We start from the raw sequence: 12,513 nt of genomic DNA on the forward strand, positions 1-12,513 counted from the left end.
AAGGAAGTGTTTTATTTTTCTTGATTATAAAATCTTTGACTAGGGGAATGGTGACTGCCTGCCTTGGCTAATGTTCTTCACTAGAAGAGAAATAGATCTTTTTACTTGATGCAAGAGAACAGGTCTTCTTGCCTATAATACTCCAAGGAAGACTATCAGGGTTGAAAATCAAGGGAGCTGGCTGTTGCTTAGATGCCTCCTCTTAATGAAGAAGGCCGCCAGAGTGGGGAATTCATTTCTGTCCTTTATGGTGTTTTCCAGCCTTCGTGGGCACCAAGGAGGGAGAGAGGGTGATGACTGTTCAAAGGGATGGGCACAGGGCAGTACGTCCACTCAGGAGCAGGGCCAGGCAACCACCACGAGATGATGCTATGTTGACATGTGAGCTCTCGAAATCTTGGCTTTTTTATAACTTCATCTCTTCTTTCCCTTCCATCTAAATCCATAAATATACTCCATAGCTAACCTCTTAGCCAGAAAAACACGTGAAATGAAATAATTCACTTATTCCATAGATTTATATATAACAAGTATGAGGACTTAGAGATATGTTCATCTTTGTAAATATGTAAAGTATCAATATATTGAATCATATGCTAATATTTCATATATTTATATATCAGTTACCAACACCATTAATCTTTTAGTGGCTGTAAAGTAAAAGGAATTACAGAGGGGTTTGGGGTCTAGAAGTATTCTGTTTCTTTGGATCCAACGCAGAAATAGCTCATGGACATTCAAAAGAAGTTGATTTTGTTTTAATGTTGAAAGAAAGCAACGGAAACAAAGGCTCTCCTGATAGAAAAGTGAAAAATACATTAACTACAACGTTCTATTTTAAAAGATGGGCATTTAGTTTGTACTCATTTTATATAATAAGTTAATGGCATATCTTACAAGATTATCACAAAATGTTACTGTCCTGTGCATTTTTCAAACAATAAATAATTCACTGACAGTATTAACATTCACATATGTAATTAGAGTTTACAAATGTACAAAACTTTGGGTAACAAACATTTTAAACTTATTTTGTCAACATTCAATAAGCCCAATCCCCCAAATAGTTTGAGTACAAACAAGCACAAAGGGCCACTGTGACAAACACAAGAAACTAGGGTAGGGGTGGGGCAAATGCAGGCTTGAGGATGCAAGGAGGTCTAAGTAGTCCTGTCCATGTAAAAAGTAATAGTATTTTTCATGATATAAAGAAAACAAATCTTCATAATTAAAAGCTAAGTAGATGAAAGAACATTATACAGTATATATCATTTATTTTCTCTACATATATTTGCATATATGTAATGTAAAGTACAGCATATATTTGCATATAATGTAATGTAAAGCACAGCGCTTCAATTTAGGAATAACATCTAGTTCTTGGCAAGTCTCCATGACATGGAATGAATATTTAATAGTTCCCAAAGATTGTGTCAAGTTTTTATTTGGTCATTATTCTTTTAACGTTTTAATGTTTTTCTTTCCTTATGGGACGGAACCAATTTTAGAAATAAAATCTACAACCAGGGGACACACACACAAAATGCACCTGTTTTAGAAAATGTCAAGCAGTAGAGTCTTTAGAATGTCATTAAAATAGCGCTTGTGGTTAAATAATCAAGGAAACAAGCAAAATGTACTACAACTAATGTATGATAAATGCATGTATGAGAAAAAAGTTATGAGGCACAACCTTAGAAGTTTTAACTAGTGAGTTGCATTTTAATAAAAGAATCTGGATAATGTGAGTAAAAATGTTTGGCTAAGAAAAAATGAAGCTCCCAGGAAGCACGGTGTGATGCTTCAGAGTAGTGCCTTTGGCCTCATTTTCTGTCAGGCACAGATGCTCACAGCCCACCAGATGCAGTTTTGATTTACTTAGAAGACCAAAAGTATTTCATTCTAGTTTACACCTCTTTCTCATGGGTTAGCATCTTTACTCTGCGATCAGCGACTTGGTGTCCAGGAATGTAGCAGTCAATGTAGTAGAAAGGTATCCACTGAGCGCAGAACAACTGCATTAGATTCATAAAAGAGGAGAACAGCTTCACTTAGGGGATTATAGTTTTACAGTCACCACACAAGCCCCAGCTCTTCCCAGGCACAGGGGAGCGACCTGAAACAAAAGCAATAGGGTTTGTAGGTTAAAGAAAAGCCCACTCTCCCACAGTACCCGGTAAAATTCTGAAATCATTCGGTGCCTGTTGACAGAGAGCTGCTATTCCCAAACCCCGGGGCACCAGTCCTACTGTTGGCTCCGTTCCTCCCCCTTCATATAGAAGACCAACTATAAACTATAGACACTGAGCTATAAAAAACTATAGGGAAGGTTTTAAAGGGAACTTTAGAGCAAAGCAAGAGTCTTTGGATTTGACCGAAGAGAATTTAAATGCTATTACTTGGTGGTGGGGATTGAGGTTACCAATACAAATTAAAGAAGGTTGCTTTGTACTTATGTATGTGGGTGTGCAAGTAGTCCTGATGTTGTACTGGGTTATGAGTTAGGCTGCTAACCACAAGGTTGTCAGTATGAAACCACCAGAGAAAGAGGAGGCGTTCTACTCCCACAAAGATTTACAGCCTTGGAAATCCACAGAAGCAGTTTGACTGTTTGATAGGGCCGCTGTGAGTCAGAATTGACTCAATGGGAGACAGTTTTTTTTTTTACATGGAAGTATGTAATAAAATGTGGATGTCAAAGTAACTCCCTGATCAGTGAGACCCCCCACTCCCAAACGCATGAATTTTGAGCACACATCGAGACTGCATGTATATGAGAATTCTCCATCTGTTGTTTGATCCCTGTTGCAGTTTCATAAACAACCCATGTATTTTAAACCCCCTCTATTTACAGTGTTCTTGGAGTAGCCTCTACATATAGAATATTTACAGTATTCTTGGAGTAGCCTCTACATAATTTAAGACAAAAGTCTTTTCAATTAAGCAAAATTTTTTTCAAAATCCCTAATATACCGGTTCTCCAAAACTATGAACAGTTGAGGTTGCCAAGACAACCAGCTAGAAAGTTGAGTGTGGAAAATTTATTAAATGCACTACTGTAGTTATCTCCTGGTTTGGATCAAGGCTGGTAGTGCATGGGTGGGAACCATAAATTTCGTGTACCCTTTGTGTGACAATGTACACAAAATAGTTATGTAGTTACAGATTTGCAATATAGGTAAGAGTGATTCAATAGAAGATTCTAATTGTCTATGAAATCAAGACTTAAAAACTAGTCAGTAGATTTCCTTATAACTAGCATAAGGGATTAAGTCAAATAAATCTCAGGAAAGGTTCTCTCACTCTATGTTCCCTGGTGGCCATTCCCCACTGTTTCTGATACGGAGGGAGGCTGATGGTCGATAATCACATCATCTCCAGTGAAATCTCTTAGAATGTATTCCAAAATGCGCTAAAACTCTCAATCTTACTCTTTATTTCCTGCACCAACTGATCTCACTTTTTAAAAGAAACAGATCAAGGTCACACAATGTCAATTTCCTCCCTCTGGTGGCATGGCTATGCATTGGGCTGCTAACCACAAGGTCAGCAGTTTGAAACCACCAGCTACTCCCATGGAGCAAGAAGAAGCTTCTACTCCCGCAGAGTGAGTCTTAGAAACCCAAAGGACCCTGTTCTACAGGGTCATTATGATGGGAGTCGGAAAGGACGCGATGACAGTGAGTTTTCACTTAAAGACTTTCTATACCTGTCTACCTGCCCACTCTCACCTTTTCCTCCATCCTTGGAAGAAAAACTCTTGCTCCTAAAGGTGAGAAGTCAGTTTCTCCTTTCTGTTTCATGACTTTCTCCCAAGTAGGGGTCCTACAGTTCTACTATTTTCAAGTAAAACTGGAATCTCTCCCTACCCTCTTATTGCAAAAACAAAGAACAAACAAAAACACAAACCCCACAAGAACAAAACACACACACAGAAACCAAACCAAATCATAAACACTACTTCAACCACTAACAACGTCACCACTGATTTGTTAATGTGCCTTCTAGCCAGTTATTTACCAGGGTCTCTGATTCCACACCTTGGATTGTGGGAAAATAGTAGTACCTGGATTATTGAGTTTCAGATAAAGTCTTTAATGTAAAATGCTTAGAATATAGCCTGGTATATAAAATATACTTAATAAATATTAGCTTTCTATCATCAATTAAAAATTGCCTGCCCCTCAGTACTGCTCACTCTTATTCTTCCCTTTATTGGTCAACTCTGGTCAGTGCCTTCTGCTTCTACCACATTCACAAAAGTCCATCCAACAACCTCGCAAATGAGTAACCATCTTCATTATTCATTAGGATTTCATTCAAAGTACTTCTCCTCCCTTTACATGCTCTATTTTCTTCTAAGGAACTCTCTGATCATGCCTTTGCTATTTTCGTCACAAGTTGCCCCTTGTAATAGGAGCCCTGGTGGCCTAGTGGGTTACAAGTTGGGCTGCTAAATACAAGGTCAGCAGTTCAAACCCATTAGCTGCTCCTCAGGAGACGGATGAGGCTTTCTGTTCCTGTAAAGATGACAGTCCCTGAAACTCGAAGGGGCAGTTCTATTCTGCCTAACAGGGTTGCCATGAGGCAGCACTGACTTGATGGCAGTGAGTGAACTTCTAACACAGCAGTAAATGTGAGCACATGAACAAAGCACTGAAGAAACTCAAAGTACCAAACCGAGGACCACTGAATTGGTTCCAAGTCACAGGGACACATTTGGAGCTCTGTGACTGTAAAGCCCTGCAGGGGCTCACTGCCGAGTGTTTAACCTACCACACCACCAGGCTTCTCTCCAGCACTGGCAGAACCCTCAAGCCCGCCCTTCTTTCCTCCTCTCTGATGAACGCAGCACCTCAAGCATTACGAGGAAGCAGTCTTCTCGTTGCTGTCCTTTCCCAGCGGCCACTGCTGCCTGCCTGACCTGAACTGACTCTGTCCTCCACGGCTAGCACACTGAGCTTTCTCTCCCCACTATGTGGGCTTAGCGAAAAGTCTCGCTGGATCCTCAACACCAAACTCTTTGGCTTGACCTTCACAGACCTCTCTCTGTCCTTGCCCTCCCACTCTCGCCACACCCATAACAATTCCTACCCTTTTAAACCATGGATTTTTATAATCAACCATCAATCCCAAATACATATTTCATACTTCGGCTCCAGTGGCATTATTTTATGTTTCTTCTCACCCCCTCTCCCCCTTCACCATCTACTGAAATTGAGTCAATTCTGTAAATCCCACTCCATTCACTGAAGCCCTCCCAACTCTTTCTCTCTCTGATAGCCTGTACCACTCACTACTTACAGTGTTGGGCATTTAACAGGAAAAAGTCAACCAAGCCCACTGCTGTCAGGCGGAGTCTGATTCACGGGGACCAGATGGCACAGAGCAGAACTTCCCCACCGGGTTTTGAAGCTGTACATCCTTGCTGGAGCAGAGCAGCACATCTTTCTCCTAGGGAGCAGCTGGTGGCTTTGAACCATCAACCTTTAGGTTACATGCTGAGTACTTAACCACTGCACCACCAGGGCCCCCATCACTAAATACCAACCACTTCTTGTACATGCCGTATTTTACCCACTGAAGTAGCAGTTCACGTTCTTCTAAGCTGTGTTTTCTTGGTAGGGCCCAGAATTGCTCCTTCTGTGGAGAACCATGACGCAAACATTTACTGTCTGCCGCTGATGTTCCAGATTCTGAATCTGGTGTAACAGGCACAAGATGACTGATTCTGCTCTTGGAGATGATGGAAACATAAATCTCAAAAGATCATTCTTTAGAATTGCTAGAGCCATTCTAGAAATAGACCAGGTCAGAATGCTTTTTGTTAATGAGTCTGCCAGGATAAGATTTTTTACTTGTCAATATAATTTTGGATTGTCTTCTTTATTTACTCTCATCACTCCCATCAAGCAGATTTCAACTCAGAGAGATCGTATAGGGCAGGGGTTCTAAGACTGTAATTGTTAGAAGAGTTGAAAGCCCCATCCTGCTCCCATCGTCTTTATTAGGTTCATTAAGCGTGAGCCAGAAATGGGACCTGTTCTCACCCAACAGGAGGCTGAGTCTTTAAAATTTTGGTTCATGTGTGGGAAAGTGGCTCAAAATTTCTGACTACTCTCCTTCTTTCCACAATCTCCTTTCTTTATTGTCCTCTTGTTGTCCTATAAGCAGCTCTGTTGGTGCTGTGGGTTAGGTGTTGGACTGCTGTGAGGTTGGTGGTTCAAGCCTACTAGCTGCTCTGAGGAGAAAGATGTGGCTGTCTGCTTCCCAAAAGATTTAGTCTCTAAAACCCTACATAGGGTCGCTGTGAGTTGAGCTCGACTTGATGGCCGTGGGCTCTGTAGGTCCATAAACCCAATCAGTGCTAGCATAGCTCACCAATTCCCAGCAAACAAATGGTGGCAGCTCCACTAATGTCTCTTGAGTATTAACTTATATGTATTTCCAAGTAATTTGGGATTTCAGTTATGTTATACTGACATTCCCTTGTACATTCTCATATTTAGTTAAGAATTTACTTTCTAATAGGAGTATTTTGTCACATATTTCCATTTGGAAAATACTGAGCCAATCTGTTTGACTAAAGTAACTGTTTTAACATTTTGTTTGAAATGATGGAAAATACAATCCATTTTATTGAATGTAAAAATGGAAAGTGAACATGTCATACCTGGGCCCACTCATTTGTTTGAGGATCATAAGCCTCCACAGTATTAAGATAAGTCTGTCCATCGTACCCGCCAACGGCATACAGTTTATCACCAAGCAAGCAGACGCCCACCGCATCTCTGCTGATGCTCATAGAGGCCACTGCAGTCCACATATCTGTTTTAGGATCATATCTGCAAGAAAAATTATGAGTTGGAGCTATTGTCCTCAAAGTATATTATGTAACAGTAAATTTGCTCTTTAAGTCTATCTTTTGTCTTGCTGTTTATTAAGTAAGAGTACATCAACATATTTTAGAGAAAAAATACCAGTATTTTCCTGAATGCTTTTAACTTACAGGGTTACAGATTCATTTAGCAGATGCACCCCACTTAAACTACTTAAAGGGGCTCAATATGGAAAAGAACTTGAAGGCTTTGGGTTGTGTTATGGGTGGAACTGTAGCCCCTGTAAAAGATATGCTCAAGCCCTAGCCTCTGCCCAGTGCTATGGCCTGGATTGGGGAAAAGGGTTTTTCTTGGCAAATGTTATCTGTTAACCAAATCCTAAGTGGAGTAGGCTTTTGATTGGTGTTATATAAAACAAGGACAGAGACAGAAATAGTTACACAGAGAGGACAGGGTGTGGGGAAGCATGTAAGGATCTGTCGACAAGCAAGGGAATACCAAGGATTGTTGGCAGCCCCCAGACACTGGGGAAATCAGAGAGTAATTTTTTCTCTCCTGAAGTCCTGAGGAAGAATCAATATGGCTGAGCCCCTGATCTGGTCTTCCAGCTTTCCAAATTGTTTTCAAGGCCGTCTATTGTAGGACTTTATGGCAGCCCTATGACACGAAGGCAGATGGCCTACTCGAAACCTGAAACTATGTCTGGTAACATACATGCTGGTCCTTGTGGCTTCCCATCTCTGACCATTTTGGTTCGTTTCATGATGTATGCACATGAGAACTGCCCAAAGCTGTGTATCCAGGGGCAGAAGTGAAGATTCTCTACAGTGATTCTCATACCTCTCATATAGGCGGGCAACTGTCCACTGGGTGCAGTACTAGAGTGAGCCGGTTGTTTATGGGGCAAAGTGTTTAAAAAGACTTCTCTAGTTCCTAAATTGCAGGATGTAACCCATACAGTCTGAATTATTCTCTTCCCAATAAAGGTGAAGTGCAACATTGCTAACTTTCCTGCTTTCGGAAAATACAACTGCATTTTCTTATTAGTTCATAGAAGGAGCTCATTATCATCAGCTAAGTTTGACCTCCTTATCCAGTCACACTAATCCTGAAAGGTCCAATCATGTCAACTCACTCACTTCCTAAATTCTTAAGGCCTCAAGACCCTACCTGATGTGCTTCACTGCCCAGAGTCCCCCCACATCTCTTTCTGGCCACTCTCTTCTTAACTCTTTGTTTTCCAGCCACAATGGTCTCTTTCAGGTTCTCAAAAGAACCATCTCCTTGACTCCGGATAGAGCAAGATATGACAAAATAACGACGTACAAATTATAAAGGGCACATGAGGGAGGGGAGAGCGGGGAGGGAGGGGTAAAAAAAAGAGGACCTGATGCAAAGGGCTTAAGTGGAGAGCAAATGCTTTGAGAATGATTGGGGCGGGGAATGTATGGATGTACTTTATACAATTGATGTATGTATATGTATGGATTGTGATAAGAGTTGTATGAGTCCCTAATAAAATGTAAAAAAAGGAAAGGAAAAAAAAAGAAAGAAAATGATTAGGGCAAAGGATGTACAGATGTGCTTTATACAATTGATGTATGTATATGTATGGACTGTGATAAGAGTTGTATGAGCCCCTAATAAAACGTTAAAAAAAAAGAACCATCTCCTTTTTGGCTTTATACAGGATCTTTTATTCTTGGAAACGGTCTTTGTCTTCCAACTTTTCCTTCGTTTTACTTTTAAAGGCAACCACCTTCTGGCAGTATATCCTTAAGCCCCCAAGTCTTTCAAAATTGTCAACCCCACCCCTCTCTTTGAGCCACTTATCACAATTCCACACGAATTCTGCGTCTCTGCTGGTAAATTGCAACCCTCATAGAACAGCGATAATGTCTTTCCTGCTCCCCCTCCCGTCAGCCAGAGAGAGAAGAAAAATGGGCTCAACAACATTCTTGGGCATTGGAACCACTTATATTTCTTGGACAGTTATTCAAATAGCTCCTTATTTTAAATACTGGTAATTAAAGGGGAAAGCTAAGCTTTTATCCTGTAAGCTAGAATGGAGGGCTAGAAAAACTACTAAACACTATGTGGTAGAGTAAGTAAAACTGTATTTTAAAATAACTCCAGGCTTCATGTTGACAGGGGAGCCCTACTTTACAGTTCCTGCTAATGAATATAAAAAGAAAGACAATTAGAGAAGTACAGTTTTTCAAACCCTAGTAAAAATCTGGATCCAGGCAAGGATGATCAACCTGTATCAAAATGATTGGGTGAGAGAGAATGAGATATTCATGTAGTGCCCAGGCAGCAACACATAGACCACTTTCTAGTTATAAAAGGAAAAAGTCATCAGGATGCATTTGCCCCGTTGTACTGTCACCACCCATCATTCGTGTTCAGTCTTTGCAGGGCTAGAGGGGGGCATGCCAAATATGTCTCCTGATGTGAGGCACCCTGAAGCATGCAGTGCCATACATGACAGGTACTAGCCCAAACATAACCTTCTGACCCAGCCAGTATTGAGACAGAACTTCTAGGGGCTAAGGGGTCACAGATGTCATGACACGGGAGGTACCAGACACCTCCAGAAAGCACAGGACATGGGGCAAGAAGGCTGGCCGAGTCTTTTGAGCCAGTCAGTGTGGTAAAACATTGGCCTGCGTTAGAGGAAAAAGCCGCTGGAAGAGTGTACCAGTCCAGTGCAGTATGTGGTGTGGATTAAAGAATGCTGTGAATTGGTGACAGGGGCCACTTGGGTCCATTGGGATGGTAGTATGTATGTTCTGTGTATCAGATGCGTTTTTCCTTCTATTCCTCCTGCTGCTACAGTTCTTAATTTTGTTATTTGCACTCCACGTCTAGATGCTGACATTTTCCATACCTGCACTTCTTCTATGGAGACTCACATGTACTTCTGGCTCTAAAGACTCTTAAACTTCAGCCGAAACCTTTGCTCTGCACTCCAGACTCGTGCATTCAACTCCCTACCAGTTCTTATTAAGTGGCACCACCTCTACCTAATTTCTTGAGCTTAAAGGACCTCTATCATTCTTCACATCAAATTAGCCAGCAAGTTCTATTGCCTCTACCTCTTACATCCAACCAGATGATTCAATCAATTCTAAGAGCAGGTTTCAGTAGTCAGTAACATGGTAAGATAACAATGTAAGCAGGCAGTGGGGAGACAGATTGCGGGATGCCCAGAGCAGACAACCCAATATTTGCAAACCTCCTGGAAAACAGCCTTGCTTGTAGGGAATTCTCAAGAAACAGCTATTCATTTGTCTGGAAGTGACAGGGCCCTCTATTTGTGTGTCTGGTTGTTGTTATGTGTCTGTGACTGGGCGTTACCTCTCCACACAGTCTGAGAGCCTGGAAGTCAAGTTGGAGGCAGGAGCATCGTGCCCACCAATAGCATAGAGCAGCCCATTCCAGGTAGTCACTCCCACGCCGCCTCTCCTTTTGGACATCTGTGCACACAGTGTCCACTTATTGGTATGCGGATCAAAACACTCCACTGATTTGAGGCAAGAGCTTCCATCGCGGCCACCAACTGCATAAAGTCTATAAAAAGAACAAATGAAATGACCAATAAGTTATAGGATTTTTATTATGATTAAGATAAAGATCTCTACTTACTGCCTTTCATCAAGTCTAAGACACTAATGATTACAAGACACTGTCAATTTATATGATATTGTGCAAGAAGATATGCTACCAACTAAATGATACAAGTACGTGTCACGTCACAGTTTACATGTATGAGCATATACACACAGAAACACGTACATATATTCCAAAGTCCAAACTCACTGCCAGGGAGTAGATTATTCTGGGTTTCTAAGTCTTTACATCTTCATGAGAATAGGCGGTCTCATCTTTCTCCCACAGAGCTACTGATAGGTTTGAATTTCGGACCTAGTGGTAAGCAGGTCGGTGGGTAGCCCACTGCATCACCAGGGTTCCATGTAGGTGTGTGTGGTGTGTGTTTGTAGTGAAACCCCTAAGAGCCAGAACCTGATGGACTGCAGTATTTTCCATTTCAATGGTGTGGCCTTACCCTATCATTATATAGAGTAAATATATCATTCATATAGAGTGAACATTTGAATCTTCCCTCGGACCAACCTCTGCCTTGTAAGATTCTGGCTTTCAAAGTTTCTCCCACACAAGGTGGCTTTAAAATGTTCATAGAAAAATGTGAATGAAAATTTCTACAAAAATCATGGAAAACTTTATTCAATAAAAATATCAAAATGAAAAAAAATCAAAATGTGGGCTCGTGAGGGAGGGGGGAGCAGGAAGGGAAGGAAAAAAAAGAGGATCTGATGCAAAGGGCTTAAGTGGAGAGCAAATGCTTTGAAAATGATTAGGGCAAAGAATGTACGGATGTGCTTTATACAATTGATTTATGTATATGTATGGATTGTGATAAGAGTTGTATGAGCCCCTAATAAAATGTAAAAAATTAAAATATATATCAAAATATGAAGCTATTGTTTGTTTTTTTATACTTGTAGAATTTTTTTTCATTTTGTAATTTTATTTCTTTATTCATTTTTTTACATTTTATTAGGGGCTTATACAACTCTTATCACAATCCATACATATACATACATCAATTGTATGAAGCATATCCGTACATTCTTTGCCCTAATCATTTTCAAAGCATTTGCTCTCCACTTAAGCCCTTTGCATCAGATCATCTTTTATTTTCCCCTCCCTCATGAGCCCTTGATAATTTATAGATTGTTATTTTGTCATATCTTGCCCTATCCGGAGTCTCCCTTCCCCCCTTCTCTGCCGTCCGTCTCCCAGGGAGGAGGTCACATGTGGATCCTTGTAATTGGTTCCCCTTTCCAGCCACTCACCCTCTACTCTCCCAGTATCACCCCTCACACCCCTGGTCCTGAAGGTATCGTCCACCCTGGATTCCCTGTGCCTCCAGCTCCCATATGCACCAGTGTACAACCTCTGCCCTATCCAGTCCTGCAATGTAGAATTCGGATCATGGTAGTTGGGGGAAGCATCCAGGATCTGGGGGAAAGCTGTGTTCTTCATCGGTACTACATTGCACCCTGACTGACCCATCTCCTCTCCTAAACCCCTCTGTGAGGGGATCTCCAGTGGCTGACAAATGGGCTTTGGGTCTCCACTCTGCACTTCCCCCTTCATTCACTATGGTATATATATATATATGTATATATATATTTTTTTGCATGATGCCTTATACCTGGTCCCTTTGGCACCTCGTGATCTCACAGGCTGGTGTGCTTCTTCCATGTGGGCTTTGTTGCTTCTGAGCTAGATGGCCGCTTGTTCACCTTTCATCCTTTTAGACCCCAGACACTATCTCTTTTGATAGCTGGGCACCATCGAAGCTATTGTTTTACAGCAGGTCTGTACCCCTGTATAGGCCGTTTCCATCTCTAATCCTTCCCTGAGGAAGTTCTTCATCCCTTGATTTTTATGTCAAAATGTTAATTCTGGCATCCTTGAGGGCCTCAAACTGTGTTCCTTTTCCATGTTCTTTGTGTTTAGAGAACCAAAAGAAGTCTGCAGGGGCAAGATCGGGGTGTAGGGTGCATGGGTGAGGTTTCTCAGCAACACTGTCATTGAAGAAGCCTTTTCTACTCTCGAAGAATGAGCAGACACCTTGCCGAGA

The 12,513-nt window shown here is 41.3% G+C and overlaps 1 protein-coding gene across 3 annotated transcripts in view; it reads right to left on the reverse strand.

Annotated features, from left to right (window-relative positions):
• Nucleotides 1-569: 569 nt before the first annotated feature.
• KLHL5 (kelch like family member 5) overlaps nucleotides 570-12,513 on the reverse strand; it is an 87,834-nt gene continuing 75,890 nt past the window's right edge. Inside the window, exons 10-12 of one of the 3 annotated variants that reach the window (XM_075544431.1) lie at nucleotides 10,200-10,412; nucleotides 6,674-6,845; nucleotides 570-2,116 (exon numbers count right to left, since the gene is read on the reverse strand). In XM_075544431.1, the coding sequence (XP_075400546.1) occupies nucleotides 2,060-2,116; nucleotides 6,674-6,845; nucleotides 10,200-10,412 (442 nt within the window). In that variant the 3' untranslated portion in view covers nucleotides 570-2,059. The remainder of the gene's footprint in view (nucleotides 2,117-6,673; nucleotides 6,846-10,199; nucleotides 10,413-12,513) is intronic. The other 2 variants (XM_075544430.1, XM_075544432.1) reach the window with 2 other exon arrangements.

Source organism: Tenrec ecaudatus, chromosome 3 (genome assembly GCF_050624435.1).
Source record: "Tenrec ecaudatus isolate mTenEca1 chromosome 3, mTenEca1.hap1, whole genome shotgun sequence".
Classification (NCBI taxonomy): domain Eukaryota; kingdom Metazoa; phylum Chordata; class Mammalia; order Afrosoricida; family Tenrecidae; genus Tenrec; species Tenrec ecaudatus.